Below are 23,967 nucleotides of genomic sequence, written 5' to 3' on the forward strand. Positions count from 1 at the left end.
AATACCAATATCAACCTGAATCAAAGCAACAAAGGAGAATGAAAATTGTTAGAATATTAGCTTAAGAAAAGAACATAAAAAAAAAATTGAAATTGCAATTTTCATACCTTTCAACCATTTTGAACATGCTTATCTTTAATGTAATAAGAAGAAAAAGACATGGTGTAGCAGAGGAAGAAACAATTGCAAGGCTGGTGATCCGTTGAATAAACTATTTATAATGATACTTTCCTAAAAAACATGGAAAATTTGAATTTTCAAATAATGAACATCACTAATTAAAATCACGACCATTATGAGATTAACGTGTATATTTTGATTACTTTAATTATGCATTTTAAAACAATTCAATTTTATATATTAAATTATTAATTGATTATAAAAAAATTATAAACTATAATATATATATATATATATATATATATATATATATATATATATATATAACATTAAAATTAACAAAAACAAAAAATATATATCACAAAATCACCATAAATCTTATGGGATTTTTTCATCAATTAAAATAATCAGTTACCAGTTACAGAACTACTATATTTGAAAAATTTTGAAGTTGATAATAACAAAAAAAATGTTCAAAATAATCAATTTATAATAGAATAAAACATTTTCTACGGCGCTTCTTTGACACATTTAATGAACTGTCTTTGAAGTTGATGTCATGAAAAGTTTTAACTTTTCATGACATTTGTTAAAAAACCGTCTTAAAAAAATTATAATTTTAAGATGAATTTTAGGCAAATAATCGTCTTAAAATGTATTTTTAAAAAAATAAAAAATTAAGAATATTAAGACGATTTTATTTATAATTTAAGATAATTTTTCAAATAATCGTCTTAGAATATTTTTAAAAAAATTAAAATAAATTCAGGATTCTAAGACGGTTTTTCCAAAAATAGTTTTAGAATGTCTACGGTCTAAGACGGTTTTTTGAAGAACCGTCTTAGAATGTTTTTTATTTTCAAAAAATAAATTAAAATAAACGTAGATATTCTATGATAGTTTTTGAGAATCGTCTTAAAATGTCTTTTAAAAAAAAATAAATAGAAAAATAAAATATATAGACTATTTTTCACAAGTCACAACTTGTTATCTTCCTACAATATGAGACATCATTGTTTATAAATTAATAGAAAAATAAAAAAATAATAAAGAATAGATTGAATACACAAGCTATAAAAAATATAAGACAAAATACTGAATAAGGTGTACAACAATAGCAATAAGCAAAAGATACAATACCTTTGGAAATACAAAATATGCAACATGCTTCTTATTAAGACTCGTCACTTATTAGACAAATAAACACATTTTTTTTATATAAAAAACAATGGTAAAGTTTGAACCCAACAGTAATTATTACATGATATTAGCAAATTTGAACCCAATAGTCCTAAATTAAGAAGGTTGCATGAAGCAATTAATTAAATGATGTCAACAGTAAACTTGTATAAATAACATCACTATTAGTGACTAAATCCTTACAAACTACAGATATTCCCAATTATGATGTTAGCTTCACATCAGGAATTGAATTCAGAAAGAAAACAATAGCAGCAGAAGAGGCATTACCATTGTTCGATGTAGATCCATACATTTCACTCTCTCTGATCTTTGTGCAAGCTTGTGCTGGTAAAAAAATTAAAATAACACGTTAGATTAAGTATCCCACAATTTAAGCAAGAATAACTTCATTTTGGTTCACAACCTTACTGGTATCTAGGCATTAGTAGGTAACACATAGGTTTTCTACTATGACATAGTGCATAGATCCTACCAATAATTTTCAAGTACTAATTAATTAAATAATTGAAAGTTGAAACTACACTATCGATATACATTGATTAGCTTCCACAACTTGCTAAACACTAGAACACTGAAACATTCTTCATTTTACAAAAAAAATACTAATAAGAAATAAAAAGACGGGGTGGTGTTGGAAGAACCAAAAGGTAGCAAACTAGACTATAACTCATTGCTTAAAGTATGAACAATCTTAACCTGAGGAAAACAATTTAGTGCACAACACTGGCTTACAATGGAAAAGGTTGTCGAAAATCACTGCTTGACTTCCAACAATGGCAGCAAGAGTGGCCACTATGAAAACTAGCCAAAATATAGTTTCTACAGAAAAATAGTAGCACACTTACACTAGAGAGGCCATAAATAACCTTAGCAGCTTGTGGTTTCTTGAAATAATTTCTTGCCTGGTATGGCTTTGTAGAAACTTTCTTGAATGTCATGATGGTGCTTAGAGAGAAATGTGGTCTCGCCTATATATGCCAAAATCAGGCAGGGATACACTAGACATGTGAAAGCTACCTAAGATTAAGGGAGACTATTAAAACACATATCATTTCGGTATGACAGAATAGCATACTAGGATCAAGTTAATCATTCATTTATTCTACACTCTCAAATCTCTATTTACCTTTATTGAGAGTGCAGAAAAATGACCCAAGGCAACATACATTGCCTCCACTCCTGAGAAAGTACCACAAGAAAATTAATTCCACTACTCTAGTTGTTAATAAAATTAACTATATTGTAGGTTCTTATATAATAAAAAATAAAAACTATATTATAGGTACCTGTGATTGAAAGCACAACTCCATCTAATGACATACATCCTTCAATGCCAGTGGCTCTGAGGAACTTCAACATGTAGAGTGAAGAAAGTGCACGGTATATTTGTTAGTTCCAGTAGAATATGTTGTATACACAATTACCATTGATGCACAAAAGCCATGTTGCAACTACTGGTGGGCTTACTTTCATAGAGTCCCTTGATCTTAACTTGAACTCCTGAAACTGAAAAAACTAAAAGGAGACACAAGGGATGTTCATATACCCAAAGGAGAAACAAATACAAATGTTTGTACAAATATCAACTCCTGAAACTAACTCATAATGAGTAAATTAAATTTAGAAAGGAAAAGACATAGGAATCCAAAAACTAGGTGATATGGCATAAATCTCTTGATATGTAATTCACCAGTAATTTCCTTTTACTAATAAATATTAGGATAAATAACCACTTTTGTCCCTGAATGTGTAATTCACTGACAAATGCGTCTCTGAAAGATGAAAATACAAAATTTAGTCCCCGAAAGTATAAAAAGTGCGACAAATATATTCGGCCGTTCACTTCCGTCCATCACCGTTAATAAAATAGCCTACGTGACATAGAGGGATAAATTTGTCACTGAAATGATTACTAGCGTGGTCATCTCTAATTGTCAGCATAGGGACGTATTTTTGTCGTATAATATTTTTTTTACTTGTCGTCTTCCCACTTTGCTGACAAATGCGTCCCTGAAAGATGAAAATGCAAAATTTAGTCCCTGAAAGTATGAAAAATGTAACAAATATATCCGGATGTTAATAATAGATCGTGACTAATTATTATAATTTTAAAAAATTTATAATGATTGCGACAAAATTTTGGGAGAGCTATATCACACCGGTAAGTGTCTTTTTCCATTATATAATTTTTAAGTTTTATCAACGGTTGAGACATGCATAAAATATTATCAATGGAAATGAATTTTTATTGCTTTGGCGAATTCTTCTTACTTTTCTTCAACTACAAAAAAAATCAATCCTTTGGTTGTTAACTCTCGAATAAATGTTATCAACACAGAAAAAAAAGTAAAAAAAATTACAGTAAAACAATAAGAAAATCATTATTTCTATTTAATCAAACACTATTTATTTAATTTTTTTAAAATAATTTTTTCATAATAAAATATGAATGTCTATTAGTATGTGCAATGACATCAAATGGCAAATTATAATAAAAGTTTGTTGATTTTTATTTTTTTTTAAATCATACACAATTATTTTTTATTGACTGATCATTTAAAAAATCATAATCTTGAAAAAAAATCATTCCAAAGGAGGGGAGTGTTTTTTACAAATTAAAAGTGTCATTGCATTTGCAATTTTCCCTAAAAATTATTCATGGAGCTAATTTAACTATAATGCTTTACAATAAACATTTTTTTTTACTTGAACCTTTCATCAAGCATGAGAGTGTAAAAAAATTATTTATAGTTTATAAAACAACTATTCTTTTTTCTTTTAGACTCAATTTAATTTACGAGTTTGTTAAAAAAAATTTGTCTTAATCATTATAATTTTTTTTTCAAATTATCACAATCTACTATTAACCTTTGGATATATTTATTACACTTTTTACACTTTCAGAGACTAAACTTTGTATTTTTATCTTTTAGGGACATATTTGTTAGCAGAGTGGGAAAACGAAAAATCAAAAAAATATTATATGATAAATACGCCCCTATGCTGACAATTAAATATGATCACATTGATAATCATTTTAGTGACAAATTTATCCTTCTGTGCCACATAGACTATTTTATTAATGGTGACGGACGAAAGTCAATGGCCAGATATATTTGTCGCACTTTTTACACTTTCTGAGACTAAATTTTGTATTTTCATCTTTCAGAGACATATTTGTCAGAGAATTACACATTCAGGGACAAAAGTGACTATTTACTCTAAATATTAAGATAGTAATCACCTTAAGTATCAGTTTATTGTGAGGTTCCTTTACCCCTTGCCCCTCCAATTCTAAAATTGTTCTCAGTTAGAGCCCTTAGAATATCTTATTCCCTCACTTATTCTGCAAAATTTGCATTGCTTTAAAACCTCCATAGTAAAATACTTGTCTAATTGTTACCGCTCATATGAATTCCCCACTAGGCCCCTACCATCCATTTTCCTCATTATCATGTAATAATTATATAATGATGAACAAGTTCCCCATTTCATCATTCTGTAAAAAAAACCCAGTAAATATAACTCACATGCAATGCCAAAAAGACAGTTAGAAATAGCAAACTGAGGATCCAATGTAATATGTTAATATAACTTACATGCAATGCCAAAAAGCCAATAAATAATTAGAAGACATTAAGAAAAGGACACTGATGTCATTAAAATCCAAAGCAAAACATGGCAATGTCCTTCTCATACACCTAAGGGGAACACCATGAATACAAGTAACATCTTATTAGTTGTCAGAAATTTCTTGTGTACTATTAGAAAATATACTTTCAACATCGATTATCTATGACTTTTAACATCGGTTTTTAACCGATGTTGAAAGTGCCGATGTTGAATGTATTATCATTAACATCAATTTTAAAAAACCGATGTTAACGTTAAATTTACAACATTGGTTATTTAAATAACCGACGTTGATAATAAGAATTATATCCAAAAAAATGTATTAATGTTGACAATTAACATTGGTTTTTTGAAAAAACCGATGTTAACGTATGTGTTAATGTTGACAGTTAACATCGGTTTTTTGGAAAAACCGATGTTAACGTACGTTAACATTGATTTTTTTTACAAATAATCAATGTTGTTTTCAGGAATTTTTTTAAAAATACTCTCTCTGTTTTTGCAAAAAAAACCAAAATTTAACCTGTAAATTTAAAATCAGACCACACAGCATATATGATTTGCATTCTGCTTTCAAATAGGTTTTAGCAGAAAACTAGCTAGTAAACTATTAATTGTAAAAAAATCAATTGATAATTATGAATAACTATCAACAAAGGTTATTCAACGTTAAAATGAAACAACAATTGTAAAAAATGTAATGCAAAGTACGGTAAACTAATTAAGTAACCTAAAGTTCAACATTAGGATTTACTTGTTTATTATCCATAATAGAATATATCTAATACATGATATTTCTATTAATAATATTGCTTATCAGTCACACTAAAAGAATAGAATAGCATTGCTAGTTACCTCAAACTTGAAGAGTGCAATTGATGAATGGACAACCCAGAAGAAAGCAAACCACCAAGGCAGAGGTACTCCTTACGCCTTGCAACTAAATCTACCACAGAGAAGCAACCAAAATCCAAAGAAGAGAAAATAAATATTAGAACTTGGCATATACAACTTAATGTCTATGGTTAAGCTTCTGATTTAATGTCTGTGGTTAACTTGGTAACTGTCATAATTAAGTGAGTGTGTAGTTGAGTCTTTGAAACAAACTTAATAACATTGAGTTTGGTCCTTAGAAAAATGAACCTAGTAGGAGATAGGGGTTTAGTCAAAGCATATGCCCATTGGTCAATGGCAGGAATATAATGTACGATAACCTGCAGAGAATTTTGAGTTCAACTGAGAGGTAATTTGCTGAATTAAAGGAATAGTACCGCCAGTGATTATAGAGTAACAAAACTTGAAACTTTTGGAAAAATCGGTGGTTGAATCTTAAATCCTATTTTTCAGCTACTTAGAGGCGTTTTTTTTGGAAAAATTGGTTGACCAAGTCCCCTACAGGAATTTGCCTTGGGATTCCTCTTTCAATTTCGAGCGTTTTGACATATTATGGGCCTCAAACTGACATTCCTATCAAAAGTTACAGTCGTTTGAAGTTTACTTGCACAAACCCTAACTAAAGTAAGGTAGTCTGAAGCATGGGGGTTAACTGTGGAGTATGGGGGTGGTGAAAAACAGTCATATGGGGTTTAACTTAACAGAGCTCATTTCAAGAAATTGCAGAGAAGGAATTACCTGACTGAAACTGCAGTGTTGGTATTAGTGTTGAATGCTGAAGTCGGACTCATAAACCAGATATAACCAAAATTATAAAATAGGCACCTTGGGAGCACGAAGCACCTTGTGAACACCAACGGACTGAAAGTCACCACCTTGGGCACCTTGCAACTTGCAAGCACAAACCTCCTTGCAGTGACCACCTGGGTAACGTGCAGTTACAAAGAAGAAGAAAAGGAGAAGAAACGAACAAATAACAACAGGAACAAGACCTTGTACCGTGAGGTCGCGAAGAACAAAACCCTGTACCATGAGGCTATACCTGGGTAACATGCAGTTACAAAAGCCTGTACCGTGAGGTCGTGAAGAAGAACAAGAAAACCGGAGCGCGAGGAAGAAGAAGAAAATCGGAGCGCGAGGAAGAAGAAGAAAAACAAAGCGCGAGGAAAGTACTAGGGCTCGTGTTCTCTTATTTTAAATTATAAGTACAACATCGGTTTTCTTCAAAAAACCGATGTTAATCCACAGATGTTAACATATCATACGTTAACATCGGTTTTTTGAAAAACGTTAACATCGATTTTTGAAAAACCGATGTTAACATCATTAGTTAACATCGGTTTTTGAAAAACCGATGTTAACGTGTATGCATTAACATCGGTTTTTTGGAACATTGATGTTAAGAAGGATACTTTATTTACAAATATGCCACCGCGTTTAACTTAACATCAATTTTGTCCAAAACCGATGTTAATAGGCCGATGTTAAAACTGCTTTTTGTAGTAGTGGTGGTGTGATCTTTTGCTAGAATGATTTTAGAAAAATGTTACAAGTTAAATGTGAATTGATTAAAATGTGAAGATTATTCTTGCTAGAAACATGTGTTTTTTTATAGATGAAATAAAAAAAATTATTAGCAAAAATAGCTTTATCACATAATACTTATAATTGCATAGGACAAAATAAATCATTATTAGATATAACAATGTTTTAAATCCTAGCTAGCGGCTAACCCCAAAAACACTAAAGCAGGATGACTGCTATTCTATATTTTTTTTTCATATCTATGTATATTTTATTTAATTATTATATTTTATATATTTGTCTCTATTATATTGCATTATACAATGTATATTTGCTACTCTAAACTAGGGCAGATCAACAGAACAAAGGGGAAACAAGGGCAAAAGTCATAGAACAGGGAAGCTAAAAAACAGCAAAACGGGTCGCACACTCCGCCAGAGATGGTAAGAAGTGGTGTGACAGAGACACGAGAGAGATGCACAATAGCGATGCCAAATGGAAGAGATAGGCGACACGTTTTTGGAGAGCATTTTCAGTAAAACTAAATAGCAGCGACTTCCCTACCGCTACATCTACGACATTGAACTGTGCACTATTCTCAACCCTGAGAAATAACAGTTATCCAAACAAGTCTTAATAGTTAATGCACCATATATCGATAACAAGGCATTACATGCATAATTTATTTTGGCTTCTAAAGAACAAAACATTGTCTAATATTTGTTCTCATAACATCACATCAACTGCATCTATAGTTATGCCCATAAGCGATCAACATTTTGTCTGAACATTTGTATTTCTCTTACCAAATTAGCATGTGTAAAGCGAAAATATGAAGGGAAATGGCAATGAAATTATAAAATAAGATTTATGCTCTTACCAACCGACTTCCACTTGCATCTAAAGCAACACAACCAACCCATGAAGTAGATCCCTTTAATTTCAAATCTCTTGTTGGATCAATCACTTGCGTACACTTTCCACTTTTGCAATCTACTAAATATGGTAAATAAGCCACAAAAATGTAAGTACCCAATAAATCTATACCAATATATTTCAATAACCAATTAATTTACATAAAAAAGTAATATGATTAATGTAGTTTGTTCAACTTTAGTAACTTGTGCTGAAAAATGAATAATACCCAAATTAGTGTTGTCCCATCCTCCGAACCTGTTATGATCTAAAACATTGATGAGAAAGAATCAACAGTTAAAAACCTAGAAATAATGTGGAATGACAACAAGATCACTAAGCAAAAGAGAAATAGCAACAGAGAATATGCTTTAGCAGTCATGATTTTAAAATACTAACCCTCATATTTTCTACCACGAGAACAATAATGGAACTTTAAATTCTATTACTAGTTTAAAATTTTAACATTTTGTGTAGAAACTATAAATTATTTATGCAGAAAAGATCTCTAGTTGCTTCAACAATATATATCTCTCCTTTTTCTCATCTCCCCCTTCAATACCTTTTTATATGGTACATATAACTATTGCCTTGTCTATGTTTTGTATATGTTCCAAAAAGTATTAAATATAACTTTACGACTAATAAAGACATCATATATAGTGCAAAAAAAAAAAACCAAATAAATTTATTTTAAATAATAAAACTTAAGGTAATCTCTCCACTCTCCTTATTTTATAATAATATCATTATCTCCACTAGGACCACTATGTCTTGTAAAAGCTTGTAAAATGCTCCCCTTTATTTAATAAAGTTCAAACCAGTGTCTATGCAAGATGCAAACTCCATTCTCCACCTTTGGGTTTATTTCTCACTTAATAATTATCATCAAGTTTAAATGACAATAAGGTCAACAATCAAGACCTGATTTGATGAGTTGCGAGCAACTATACAATACAAATAGTCCATGTGCCCCTTGAATACCATTTTCACTTTACCAGTTTCCTAGAAACATTAACATGTTAGTCTAGTATCAACACAAATATAGTTATAAATAAAGTCATCCAAGAATTATATTCACCTTCCATGAATACATAATTACATACCACATCCCAACAATATGCACAAGAATCACCAGATGCGGCAAAAACAGATCCCCCTATAATTAAACAAAAAATTATTGACACAAATTGAATCTTGAAATAACAAACAAATTATTGTGACAAACACTCAAAAACAATTACAAACCTGAGTATTGACAGCAATAACATTATTCTCAGGGATAGGTGAAAGTGCACCCCAAGGACCTCTGAAAGACTATAGTGTGTGGACATATACAGGACAATCAGAACTAAAAACAGAGGTACAAAGGAATTGTTGACAACCTAGTGCTAAATTATAATAAGGTACAAATTTTCTACACATGCCCTGATTGTGAGAAGAATCTCCTTTTCTGCCAGGTTTCAACTCAGGAAAATACCATAAACATTAATGATAGAAGATAGTTCTTTCGATAGCAACAACTGGTTGAACTGATGAAGCATTCATGGCTCCAAGAAAACGCATAGCAGCATACATGGTTCCCACAAGATTCATCAAATCTTGTTGTTTACTGCCAATAAAATTTATCAAGCAAACATCAAAATGGAATAGTAACTGGAATGCAAATTTTAACGTGAAAGACTGTGACTTAATAGAACACTAAACATAATTGTAAGAGCGGTACACAAAGCCTTCTGCGTATTCAATACTCACTTCAAAATATTCTATTAGCAAATGTTAGCTTGGTTCTTTGGGAAACATGAGATGGTAATACTTCCTTCAATGCATCCACTTGTTTTTCTTCCAACTAATACATCTATAACCTTGTGTTTGGATCAGAAATTTCAAAATTTAAGCAAATTTGAAATGTAAAAAATTTAAATTGCTTTGATTTTAATTTCCTTCATTGTTCAAATGCTTGTTTGGATAAATTAATTTAAATTTCTTCAATTTTAAATTCTTTGTTTAAAATTTCAATTTTATATTTTAAATAGATGAAATTTTAATATTAAACTTTATAGAAAACAAACCCAATCTAATTTTGAAATATTAATTAAAAAATATTTTTCAATTTTTAATAATTTAAAAATACAAAATATTGATAATTTTAACTAGGATTGTTTTGTCTGACCACAACCAGTGATATTTTTAAACCGACATCAACCAAGGCTATTTTTTGGTCGACATCAAATAAGGTTTTTTTTGTCAAAGTATGCCAGAAATATTTGTCAGCTGACGTCAACCGGGGCTATTTTTCGATTAACGTTGGTTGAGTCTATTTTTCAGTCAATGTTGGCTAGGTTTTTTTACCAACGTCAGTTAGGGTTTGTTTGGCCGACACCGGCTAGGGTCTTTTCGAATGACATTCACCAAGGCTATTTTTAGCCAACGTCGGCCTAGAAAATCCTAGCAGGCATTGACAAAAAAATCTACTGAACATCGGCTAAAAAATAGCTTGGTCGATGCTGACCAATAGAACCTACCCGATGTCGGCCGAAAAACATCATTAGTCAAAGTTGGCTAAAAAATAGCCCTGACCAATGTTGGACAAAAAACCCTACCCAACATCGGCTATAAAAACAGCCTTGGCTGATGTTGGTTAAAAAATAGCTTTGACCGATGTCGACCAAAAAACTCTAGTGGATGTCAACTGTAAGAACCTAGTCAATGTCGACTAAAAATAGTCATGCCCGATGTCGGTCAAAAATACCTAGCTGGTGTTAGTAGAAAAAATCCTAGCCAACATCAATAAAAAAAACCTAGCTAATGTGGTTAAGAAATAGCTCTGGTTGATGTCAGTCAGAAAACCCTAGTTGATGTTAGAAAAAAAAATCCGATATCGGTTAAGAAAATCCAGTTGACATCAGCCAAAACACCCTAGTTAACATCGGCTAAAAAATAACCCTAGCCGATATTGGCTAAAAAATAGCTTTAGCTGATGTTGGCTGGAAAAACCTAACTGACGTCAGCTGAAAAACCCTAACAGGTGTCTACTAAAAAGTTAGCCATGACCGATGTCGGCCAAAAAAATATAGCCAATGTCGGCCAAAAAAATCATTAGTCAATATCAACTGAAAAAACCAGGACGTCAACAACCAAAAAAATCCTTGGCCGACGTCAGCAAACAATTCTCATGACTGACGTCAATGAAAAAATAACCCTAACTAACATCATCTAAAAAAAATCTTAGCCGATATCGGCAAAAAATAGCTTTGGTTGACATCATACAAAAAAAATTCTAACCGAAAAAACCTCGGCCAACGTTAGTGAAAAACAACTTATGTCGATGTCGGCTGTAAAAACTTTGGTCACCCGTAGTTGCGAGTATTGAGTGAGAAAGATTCGTGAGCAAGAATGTGAGTTAAAGTGAGCATTTCCGAAAAAGAATTTTAAATTCTTTATTTTTTGAGAGAATTTGGAATCCCACTGTTTTAGTCAATCAAAATGATTCATAAAAATACCAAAAATTAAATCTCTTTTCAAATATTCTATCCAAACAAACTATTTTATCATGAATCCTTTTAAATTCCTTGAAAAATGAATTCTCCTGCTCAATTGCTCCATCCAAACACACTAAGGGTTGTCTTTCCAGCACCACTAACACCCACAAGTGCTGTCAAAATTCCTGGTCTAAAAGCACCGCTAACATCTTGTAGCAGTTGAAGTCAATTTTTATTGATTCCTCGACTCCTCATTTCCTGATGTAATAGAAGTAAAAAAAAAAAACAAAACCAGAAGATTTACTATGAAGAAAAAAATAAGCTTGAATTAAATTTAACTTTTTCTAACAATTTTGATAAACATATAAGAGCATTGAATTTTTCAAGAACAATTTACATGACCTTAAGAGTTGAACAAGAGATTTTATATTTATTGTTATGTATTCAAGAAAGCTAAGCTCTCGTGAATTCAAAGTGGTGGTTAATATGATTGAATGATGTTAAAACAAAAATAATATAGGGATAGATAGGACATCTGCAAGAAGGAAATTTTTGTAATCATAACATGCGAGTGTAAGGAAAACAGATATGAAAGCACTTTGTAGGATTTAGAGACTTACTGCAGGCATATCTACATAGTAGCTAATATGATTGAATGCAAGTGAAAGAGGTTGAAATGGTAGAACCATTCCCCTTCTTGGTTCTTGGTTCAAAGAACTAGCCATTTCTGAAGATTCTTTCACTGCTATGTCTGTACCTGCTATTTTTCAAAAAGGATTAGCAGCATGAAAGGAAATGGTGTCATTGAATTGCATGAGAACTGCGTGGAACTAACATTTTTCTAAAATTTTCATAGCAAAATGAAGAAAATAATTGTATTGAAAAACTAATAAAACTATAGCAACTAAATTACCGTGAACATGTTTTTTAATAAAAAATAATGCTGCTGATTATTTACTACCTAGATAAATAACAATGAGATGCACTTTGTATCACCAAGAAATAAAGGAAAAGTAGATAAGTTTGAAAACCTTCAAGAATATGTTGTCTAGAGGATGACTTGTTATTCTTTTTGTCACCTTCATCGGTAATGACTGCTTTTGAATCACCCAAAGCTGAAATTTTGGTTTGACATTAAAAGCGTTTAATCAGAGGTGCAAAGTTTACTCAGTTGAAGATTTTGGAAATCAAAAGGACATGACTTACGATTCAAATAAGTTAAAACAACAATGAATAAGAGATTGAAGAGAAGAGAAAACCCTAGCAAGGCTCCAATGCAGATCCAAAACCAATATTCTTCTGTATATAAGCCTCTAGATTTGAGAAGCACCTTTCCAACTATAGGTGCATTAATTCTAGGGTTTGTATTTGGCTGTAAAAGATAAAAACGATGTTTAACAATGCTTGAAGTTCATAGAATAGAAGTAACTAACGCTTGAAACAAATTTATCTTGTTGTGTGCAAGTATTTAAAAAAAAGCTAAAAGTGTGTTTGGATGAGGGAATTTAAAATTTTAAATTCTATGAATTTTAAATACTTCAATTGAAATTATTTTATTTTAAAAAATTTGTTTTTGAATAAAAAAAATTAAAATTGTGAGGGTGAAAGAAAATGAATGCAAAGAGAAGAGAAAATATGGTTGGTGTGCTTCCAAAGAGAAGAATATTGATGCGGCATGGGAAGTCGCAGGGGAACTGGGACACAACAACATACACCAACGTACCCGACCACAACATTCAGTCAACGGCGCAAGGCATGACCCAGATCCTCCGCGCCGGCGAGCACCTCTGTTGCGTGATGGATAGTGACGACTGCTCCCCTGACTGGCAGGCGCAATTCTACATGTCCCCCTACGCCTACACTCGCTCGATGCTCCACGAGCTCAGACGATGTTTCTTGAGGAAGATGATCATCGTGTGAGGAAAGAGTTGCAAGTTCGAAAACGAGATTTGGGAAACTTTCAGGTGAAAGAGAGGATGAATGTTATAAAGGAAATACACAAAGGTTTTAGAAGATTCTTCTATCAAGAAGAGAATTTCAATTTCTCACCTTTTAGAAGGAAATTGAAATTCCACATTTTTAGTTGTTTAAAATTCTAAAAATTTTAATTCTTCATAAATAAACATCCAAATAATGAATTTTAGATTACAAAAATTTAAATTATCTAATAAATTACTTTCCTCAGTTCAAATTTTCTATCCAAACGTACTATAAGAGAAATTGATTTCTTACTTTACTCCATTTTTAATCTATGAATTCATTCATTACTATGGCATTCTGAGTTCTGACCATACATCATAGGAGATATCTATGACTGTTTTTAGGCTTCCTGTCTTTTACAAACAAAGGGATTTCAGGTTCTACCCTGCATGGGCATTTGGTTTGCCTATATGGCTTCTCAGGATCCCTCTGTACATTATGGAATTAGGGATATGGATTGCCCATACATATTACACCATAGGGTTTGCTCCTTCTGCTAGCAGGTAATTAATATTGGTTTACAATTAGGCACTGGAAACCAATTTAAGCCAACTTTCCAATGTATTTCTTCCTTTCTTTTTAGGCTATAATCGTTTTAACTTTCTTTTTATAGGCTAGAATGATAACAATTTCTTAATTCACAATTGTCACTTTGTTTCATCAGATTTATCCGATAATTCTTGGCATTATTTGGCATTCATCAGATGGCTCTCTCTTTATTTCGGTTCCTTGCTGCAGCTGGTAGAACACTAGTTGTTGCTAATACACTGGGTACCTTGTTCCTGCAATTGGTATTTGTGCTAGGAGGTTTTGTTATTGCTAAAGGTAAGTCGTTGATCACTTTTTAATTTTGTATAGATCTTTTTTTTAAGGAAGCCTTAATAAGATCATAATGTTAGGTTTTTCTTATTCTTCTTTTATAGTCATATTTTATATAGTTCAAACTAATACTTTGTGCAACATATTTTCTTTTGGTGTTTGTAGATGACATTGAGCCATGGATGATCTGGGGCTATTATATATAGTTCTACCATCCCATTAAACATCAAGTTTAAAAGAACATCAATTTTATCCATTATTAAAATGCAATACAAATATTTTGTATAACAAAATCTGAATTTGATTGTCAATTGAATAAATAGAATAATAATAAAATCTGAATGTTTTAATTTACACAATTACACAAATTTTCTTAATTATTATAATTATATTTATTTAAATTAACAATTGAGTAATATTATTTAATATTTTTGAAAAGAATGAATATGGAATTTTCATGTGACATCACCCATAGAATCAAATCTTGTTTTATATAAATAATATAGTAGATTTTGTATAAAAAAACATTTTTATTATATATTCTTTCAATTCTATTAGGATATTATTTAATTATTATTCTATTTTTGTAAATAACTATCTTTTCATAAATATCTAAACATATAATTGATTGATTAATTGAATTATGATCAAATTTATCTTTACATAAAATATTATATAATTGATTGATTACCTTTCATATTATTATTATTTTGATTTTAAAAGATATAAACTAAATTATTGTTATTAATTCAGTATAGCTTAATTATTAACAAACAAGTTAAGGGTGTCTTGTATACACTAATTGTAGACTATATTTCATTTTTATTAATAAATAAAAATATTTATTATAATGCCCTACGTACTTAAAATCTCTTATATATAATTGATTAGTAAAAAATATATAATTGATTGATTAATTCAATTATTAGTTAATAAATGTTACAATTAATTGATGATTAATTCATATATTTTAAATCTTAAAATGATTTTTTTTCTATCATAATAAATAAAAAATAATATTTTCATCAATTATTTTATAATACGTGCACAAATACAAAGATTTAAGTCATAATGGATGGATCAATAATAATAATAATTTAATTATTACATATTAGTATGTAAATTTTGGTGTTATGCCTTCTTTTATACTTCTTTTTGGTATTTATAAATTTAGATTTTAAATGAAAATCACACAATATTCTCTTTCTCCCATTCTTATGTTTCGTCATTCTGTTCTTCTTTCCCATCTTTTTTTTTATTCCTATGATCAATCCTCTTTTGAAACTTTAACAAATCTTACATGATTTGATTTTCAATTATAAGAATCTGAGTGTAAATTGTTATTTTTTTCTTTTGAAATAGCTAATTACCCACATTTTTTATTTCTTTCGTTTCATTCAATTTCAATGGAGAGATCGATTAATATAAATAAGAAACATAAATGCATCAATCTTTTTATTCTTTGTCTACGGCAATTTTTTTTCATCTTTTTCAATTTTATTTGAATGTTTTTTACACAATTTGTTTAATATTTAGTATTGAAAATTTATTTGTTAATGTTATTTTACATTTTCTTCACTTTCAATCTACTATTATTTTCATTTTAAATAGCTAATTATTGACATTTTTTATTTTAATCAGTTTCGATGGAACAAATGCATTGTTTTATTTTTGTTAAATTCTTTCTCTACTTTAAGGTTTAGTTTATATTTTTTTTCTTTTTTAATTTATATATTTTCTTTTTCTTTAATAATAATTTTTCTCTTTTTTTCAAACAATTTATCTTTCATTTGATGTGCATTTTTTTTCTAAAAGGTATGATTATATGATTTTTTCTTTTTTTCTAAGTATTTCTGTTGTTTTTTATTTATTGTTTGCATTGTTTCTTTCTAGAATAATTAATGCTAATATTTTTATTCTTGTTTTATCTAGTTTCAATGAAGAAATAAATGCAAACAAGAAACATAAATTATTTAAGGTAAATTTTTATCTTTTTTTAACTTTTTTGAATGTTTTTTTACATATTTAGTCTCAGTTTCATTTCTTCAGTTCTATTTTCTTTTCAGGTTGTTTAAATGTTTCCCTTCTTTCATAAAAAAAAGAATGACTCTTCCATTAATTAATTTTTTCAAGGGAATTATTTTTTAAAATTAGTTATGATATTCTTTAAATCTCTTCTTCGTTTAGTTCCAGGATTTGATTTTTAGTCATGCATAGAAGAAGACTTTCTTAAAAGAGACAATACCTATTTTGGTCATCTTTATGATTCACACGAATTAATATTTGACATAACACTGGTTGGAATATATTCTTGCTGTAAATAACTTTTTTTTTGTAGTTTCATCTTTTTTTTTTTATCTTCTTCTAATGTAATACTTTTTTATCGTTAATTTATTTTTTTATTGTTTATTATATGCTTTCATATTTTTTTCTTCTACTGTAACATATTCTCAGAAGTGAAAATATTACGAAAATATTATAAAAACAATTTAAGAATATTATTTTGGTATATCAAAATTTAATAAGACATTTAAGTTAGTTTTTAACTTTTTTTAATAATTGAAAAATTTGTTTGATTATTCAATAAATAATTTTTTTAGTAATTTCTTAGTAGTTTACAATATTTTTTTTAAATGCGACTTGAAGCAACTTTTTTTTTAACATTAGTTTTTAATTTTTTATATTTTCTTCTATTTTTATCATCGATATATTTATTTAATTTCCTAGTTATCCTTTTTAAGTAAATCATGATTTTAATATTTTTATGTCATTTTACACTTTTGAGGAATTTTAACAATTAGTCTTATTGAATACTTATAATTTAATAAGTTAACTTCCCAATTTTAGATTATCAAATTTCTAGTTTCACGGAACATAACCTATTTTCAAAAATAATTTAACATAACACTTAATTTGGTATACTAACACACATGTGCATTCATTAAAAAGTAGACTAAGTAATTGATAATATATTACAAAATTAAAACATATAAACTAATTATAAATTATTAAATATGATTTTAATACCTGTGCTAGACATGTGGTATCACGCTAGTAATTAATAATATATTAAAAATTAAAATAATATAACAAGTTACTCCTATAAATTATAAAATATAAATGTAATATCAATATAAGCCACAAGAGTTAAACTTGTCCATATGTATAACTTTTAAGTAGTTAGAAAACTTGTTAAAGATATAAAATTTATTGACGATATAAATTTTGTTTACACCAGTATCAATGCATATCAATTAAATCCTTTTTCTATTAATTTTAACATATACATCACATTAATCACACTAATGAAGGTAAGCAAAGAATTTAACAAGTTTTTTTTTTAAAAAAAAATCTAATATAAACTAAAAAGTAAGGCAGCGAAAAAGGAAATAAGATAATTTCATGATAATAATCTAAAAATACAATAACCCCGTACCAAAAAAACATATGTGTAATTACAGGAACACTTAAAATTTCTTCTTTTATTATTATTATTTTTTTTTTCGCGCATGCAGTTCCCTCCACATCTATCCGAAACCAAATTCCCTCCTTCCCTCGTTTTCTGCTCTCGCCTCCTCTACGTTCCATAACGCCCTCTCTCTCTCTCTCTCTCTCTCTCTTTTTTTTTTTTTTTCCAAACCCTTTTCCCCTCCCTCTCACTTTCTCTCTCTAAACCCCACTCTTTCTCTCTCTAAAACCCTACACTGTACTCTCCTTCCTTCGGATCCTTCTCCCGTTTCCCTCCAATTTCCCCCCAATTCCGCTGGCCCCACCTCCGCCCCTTTTCCCGCTTCCTCATGTCCAGCGCCGCCGGAGTTCCCGACCGCCTCGCTTCGCAGCCGCGGGGGGCTGCCGGCGCCCCTGCCCTCCCGCCGCTCAAGCGCCACCTTGCCTTCGTCACGAAACCGCCCTTCGCCCCGCCCGATGAGTACCACAGCTTCTCCAGTGCCGACTCCCGCCGCGCCGCGGATGAAGCCGTCGTCGTTAGATCTCCGGTGAGCCCCTCGTTTTCCCGCCCCTTCTCTTGAATTCGTCCCGTGTCCGTGTCGCTGCGGGTAAATCTGGAATGTTAAGGTTTTGAGTTGGATGTGGTGTCCAATTCGCTTGTTCGTTTTGCTAGTTGTCCCATTCACGGAGATCTCCTGGGTGTTTTACCCACTCGTTTTTCCCATCATTTGTGTTGGGTTGTTGTAACGTTGTCGTTTTATTTGGATCTTTTTTTTTTCTTTCCCTAATGAATTAGTTGGATTCGCCTTTAGTGGTTTTGATTTTAGTTGGTTGGGGTGCGATGTTGTTTCTGTTCTTTTTCTTTGGTTAGTTTATTAACTTAGTGCATAAAAGTCAAGTCAATTTCTAAGTCTCGACCTGGTTAATCAATGTTGGGGTCCTTCTTAGTGTGGTAGTTCTGTGCGATAATTAAGGGATTGGGGGAACTGAAAGAAGGTTGATTGAGTGGGAATTAAGCGTCTGTGTTTTGGGTTGCTTTTGTAGCAATGGGGTTGTTGATGCATGGTCTTTATTAGCTGTCAAGGAGCTAATGCTTGATTTCAGAAGTTAGGTTTTGGGTTGATGAAATCATTGGGATGAAAGGAATGATTTCTCTTGTATATTGTCGAGCGATTTGTATTTATATAGAAAAAATCTTAAATCGATTCTTAAAGTTTAGGGATTGTGAATTGAGATAAAGCTATTTGCGGAAACTGAATAAATTAGGAAAACAAGAAAATGAGGGAAACAGAATCAAGATAACATCAAAATAGTATCTCAACATATCTTAACACTTGCCCTCAAGCTGGAGCATGTATATTATATGCATTTAACTTGTTACATATCTTTGTTGTATTGACTCCCTGTAAAGACTTAGTTAAAATGTCATAAAGTTGATCCTTGGAACATTTATGGTCTTCGCTTGTTGTCAAGGAGCTAATTCTTAATTGCATTTGGTGTGTTCATCTGCAGTCTTGCATATGGGTTCATACTTGTTAACAGATGCACTTTTTCTATGTATAGTTTGTTTAGTTTTAGTGCGGTAATGATTGCTTATGGAGTGTGATGAGATTGAATGGCTTTGGAGTGTGTGTTTCTCTCCTTTTTTGTTGATATTTTAAGGAATATTTCCTTTAGCATTGTTGTAATAAATTGGTCATATGAAAGGATGAATTATTACCTTTGCTTGATTGGTTGCATTTATTTTCCCCATCTCAACTATATGTTAATGTGTGTATGTATCTTTGATCATATTTTTTTGCTATCTTATCATTTACTGAAACTGATGGTGGTGCCAGTACATGAAGCGGAAGAGTGGAATGACTGACAGTGAAGGGGAGTCACAAGCACAAAAGTGGAGTAACAGCCCAGGATACACTAATGTTAGTAATGTAACGAATAATAGTCCCTTCAAAACTCCTGTGTCTGCAAAAGGGGGAAGGGCACAGAAGGCAAAGGCTTCCAAAGAAGGCAGATCATGTCCTCCGACACCCATGTCAAATGCTGGTGAGAAAGTTTCCTATTATCTTTATCGTTCAACAACATTCAGTATTCCGCCTGAGAAGTTTTTAGTGCTCGGAAACAATTTATGTCCAAAATACAAATTGTGATTCACCTTTTATCTTGCTGTACTCCAGCCATAATATATTGTGTTTAATCAGACAGTTTCTGATGGCATGCAGGTTCCCCTTCTCCTCTTACTCCTGCTAGCAGCTGTCGCTATGACAGTTCCTTAGGTAATTTTAGAAGCAATCTTAATTAATAAGCTCTTTTTATTTCACTTTCCTGTTATGTATGGCTAATGGAGTTATTTCCGCGAGAAAAGAATGACAAAATCTGTAACTTCACAGGTCTCTTGACAAAAAAGTTCATCAATTTGGTCAAACATGCGGAGGATGGTATTCTTGACCTAAATAAAGCAGCAGAAACTTTGGAGGTCCCTCTTTTTTCCAAAATATATTATGACCAAAATATCTGATATTTATTCTTCCTCTATTATACATGTATTTAAAATTTTTCCTTTTTTATAGGTGCAAAAGAGGAGGATATATGACATAACTAATGTTTTGGAAGGCATTGGTCTCATTGAAAAGAAGCTCAAGAACAGAATACATTGGAAGTACTGTGACACATTTTTAATTTTTCTTTTATGCATGTTCCTTGAAGTTTAGCTATATGTAGTACTAGAGCAAAATTCTTACATCAAACCTTATAGGGGAATTGAATCTTCTACGTCTGGTGAGGTGGATGGTGATATCTCTGTGCTTAAGGTAAGTGATGTAGGTGTTGTTTTTTTGTGAATGACCTATTGGCACCCAAGCAGTTGTTATATAATTACAAGTGTCACTGACATTTCTCATGCATCTTTGTTTGCATAGCAAGCAACATTTATTGGATCCAGACCTTTGTTGGTTAAGTTCTATATTTTTCATGATTCATGATATGAATATATTTAAAAGGATGAAAATGACTTTGTAGTTAGTAGCATGTTACAGCATATTGTAAATTATGCCGTTGGCCTTTGTCTTGCAGGCAGAAGTTGAGAAACTTTCTTTGGAGGAGCAGGGATTAGATGATCAAATAAGGTAATACGGTTGCTTTGCAATAGAAAAGAGAAATTTTCTATTTTAAAACTGTTGGCCAATGCTGATTTTTCTAAACTTTTGGCAGGGAAATGCAAGAAAGGCTGAGGAATTTGAGTGAAAATGAAAACAACCAGAAGTAATCTACTCCCTGTTCATTTCTTAGATTCATTTTCCCTTTGCCCAACATTACATAAGAAAAAGTAAACTGTTGCCACTATATTATTAATTTATACCAATTTCATTTCTTTTTAGGTGCCTTTTCGTGACTGAAGAAGATATTAAGGGCCTGCCTTGCTTCCAGGTCATTTTTTCTTGCATTGCACTCCCACCTTATCACTTGTTATGATAAACATTGCTTTTGCTGTGTTCTACTGTTAATTCTGATTATTATTATTAAGTTTTTTCTTTTTATTAATACTAGTTCATTTCTGCAAGCAGAATGAAACTTTAATAGCAATTAAAGCTCCGCATGGAACCACCCTGGAAGTCCCTGATCCTGAGGAAGTAAGTTTAGGGCATAAAATAATGAAAGGTTCACGAACTTTTTAAAACTGATGTTTCTGATGCATGATGGAGAATTGTTGATTCTATATGCATCAGGCTGTAGACTATCCGCAGAGAAGATATAGAATCATTCTTAGAAGCACAATGGGCCCCATTGATGTCTACCTTATCAGGTATAAGTGTCTTGGCTAGTATTATTTACTTAAAACTTTTTTGTTTTCTCTCTTATGCTTTCCATCCAGAAATCACATTAGTCTGTATTTCCTATCTGATGTTTAATACTTCTTGGTCGTTGACCAGATATTCTTTCAAGCATATTTGTTAGACTAACCCTCATGCTGGGGATGGTGGTTAGGTAACCCCTTCCTGCAGTGACCACTGTGAAGTAATTTTTCTCTAATTTTCTAGTTAATCTATCTGATTATGCATTGTCCATTTAATTTTTGGAACTTCTGAACTGTTTTCAGTCAATTTGAAGAGAAATTTGAAGAGGTTAATGGTGCTGAGCTCCCCATGATCCCACTTGCTTCCAGTTCTGGTTCCAATGAGCAACTAATGACGGAAATGGTTCCTGCTGAATGCAGCGGAAAAGAACTTGAACCTCAAACTCAGCTCTCTTCTCATGCATTCTCTGATCTAAATGCTTCACAGGAGTTTGCTGGTGGCATGATGAAGATTGTCCCTTCAGATGTTGATGTAAGTTTATCATAATCAAGATGAGGTTCTCCCCTCCCCTTCAAAATGGGGTTTGTGGACTCAGCATTTAATGGTTGGATTAGAGTGGTTCATTTTTGGAAAGCATTGGCACTGTTTGCTGACATTCTTTGTAATTTTTTGTAGAATGATGCAGATTATTGGCTTCTATCAGATGCTGACGTTAGTATAACAGATATGTGGAGAACAGATTGTATCCTTTTTTAATACTTGAGCCTTTTATGCTTTTGCTCCCTTTTCTTTTTTAATGTCTTATTTGAAGTACCATACTTTATTCCTTAACTCCCAACAAAACAGCTACTGTTGATTGGAATGGTATAGACATGCTTCATCCTGATTTTGGAATCATTTCGAGGCCTCAAAGTCCATCATCTGGGCTTGCTGAAGTGCCATCAACAGGAGCAAACTCTATTCAGAAGTGATTTCGGTTTGCCTATGCAGAAAGTATGGATGGCCTTCATCCTTTGCAGAGGGAAACTACTTCAATAGAGTGATTGTTAGCCTTGAGGATGTAAACAGCCGTTGAATGTCAAGCCGAGAGTGGTTGATTTACCTAAGTTAAATAATTGACTCTGACAAATAAACTTAGTTACAGTAGACATACTATGCTCGTAGATGATTTAGCTTGGAAGGTAGAGCAGTTGTGTTTACAGAAAATGTTCCTGCTGTGATATGTAAACAAAGCAGTCTCATAATCAGTATATATTGTCATATGATTAGCCATATTTGAAGTATGGAATCGTGGTTCCAGTTTTTTGAAGATGAGAGTTTCTACATATATGCTGACTGCAAACGAACTAGAAGGGTGTACCGGATAATGTTAGGACTGAACCACCTCGTTATTGAATTATCATTCGTGTTGCTTGTAAACAATTTCATAATCATTAATTAGTCTAATGATAAAATTATGTCAATTATTTTCCCACGTTTCTCCTCCAGGTTTTCTATTATATTTTCTTCCTACTTTTTAAAGTGGATTATATCATTGTGTATTTGAATGAATGTTGGACATCGGAGAGCTTTTGAAAATTACCAAAGCATACGAGGGTGGCACCATACAATTTTAGTGTCACGTTAGTATGTTTTTAAAAATATTTTTTTAATTTTTTAATGTCTTGTGGTATCCATGTGGAATATTGCAATATCAATAACGTCAGAAAATGCTACTGACATTTAAAATTCTAGTCAAACTAAATTTTTTCAATGTTGACTGTTTGAAAAAAAATTATTTTATTTTTAGTAATTTTCAGTCTTAAATTATTTTTGGTTATCATTTTTAGTCTTTCTAAAATTTTTTATTATTGTTTATTTTTATTACTCAAAATTAGTCTCAAATATAAAATAAGTGAGGGTTTAAATATGGGTAAAATAAGGACTAATTTTGAACAATAAAAACAAACTAGAGACTAAAATTGGACAAAATAAAATATTTAAGAGGACTAAAAATGCCAACAATGGAGGAATAAAATTGTCAAAAGTAATTGAGAAACTAAAAATTAGAATCTAAAACAATTGAGGAATTAAAAAGTTAATTAATCCTTTTTATATCATTTTTTTATGTTTAGTCATGAAATTAAGTGTTTATAATAATTTTTTTAGAAGGCAAA

The 23,967-nt window shown here is 31.1% G+C and overlaps 1 protein-coding gene and 1 long non-coding RNA gene across 2 annotated transcripts; one reads left to right on the forward strand and one right to left on the reverse strand.

Moving 5' to 3' along the window:
* Nucleotides 1-8,514: 8,514 nt before the first annotated feature.
* On the reverse strand, nucleotides 8,515-9,451 carry LOC114371662. The gene is made up of 3 exons (XR_003658066.1): nucleotides 9,396-9,451; nucleotides 9,214-9,294; nucleotides 8,515-8,557 (listed from the first exon to the last, which is right to left on the reverse strand). It is a non-coding gene; the product is annotated as an uncharacterized LOC114371662 (long non-coding RNA).
* An 8,645-nt stretch (nucleotides 9,452-18,096) lies between these two features.
* On the forward strand, nucleotides 18,097-23,285 carry LOC114393946 (transcription factor E2FA-like). The gene is made up of 14 exons (XM_028355466.1): nucleotides 18,097-18,565; nucleotides 19,856-20,063; nucleotides 20,240-20,293; nucleotides 20,408-20,493; nucleotides 20,588-20,676; nucleotides 20,773-20,827; nucleotides 21,090-21,142; nucleotides 21,228-21,278; nucleotides 21,395-21,443; nucleotides 21,581-21,646; nucleotides 21,743-21,819; nucleotides 22,114-22,342; nucleotides 22,487-22,553; nucleotides 22,658-23,285. The coding sequence occupies exons 1-14, from the start codon at nucleotides 18,368-18,370 to the stop codon at nucleotides 22,780-22,782; spliced, it is 1,407 nt and encodes a 468-aa protein (XP_028211267.1). The 5' UTR covers nucleotides 18,097-18,367; the 3' UTR covers nucleotides 22,783-23,285.
* The last annotated feature ends 682 nt before the right edge of the window (nucleotides 23,286-23,967 follow it).

This window comes from Glycine soja, chromosome 2 (genome assembly GCF_004193775.1).
Source record: "Glycine soja cultivar W05 chromosome 2, ASM419377v2, whole genome shotgun sequence".
Lineage (NCBI taxonomy): Eukaryota > Viridiplantae > Streptophyta > Magnoliopsida > Fabales > Fabaceae > Glycine > Glycine soja.

What these genes read in the sequence shown, in the direction of transcription:
- LOC114393946 (XM_028355466.1), top strand. Translation starts at nt 18,368, where the DNA reads ATGTCCAGCGCCGCCGGAGTTCCCGACCGCCTCGCTTCGCAGCCGCGG. An exon ending in TCGCTATGACAGTTCCTTAG is followed by an intron (nt 20,294 to 20,407) that starts GTAATTTTAGAA and finishes GTAACTTCACAG; the next exon opens with GTCTCTTGACAAAAAAGTTC. An exon ending in AGATATGTGGAGAACAGATT is followed by an intron (nt 22,554 to 22,657) that starts GTATCCTTTTTT and finishes CCAACAAAACAG; the next exon opens with CTACTGTTGATTGGAATGGT.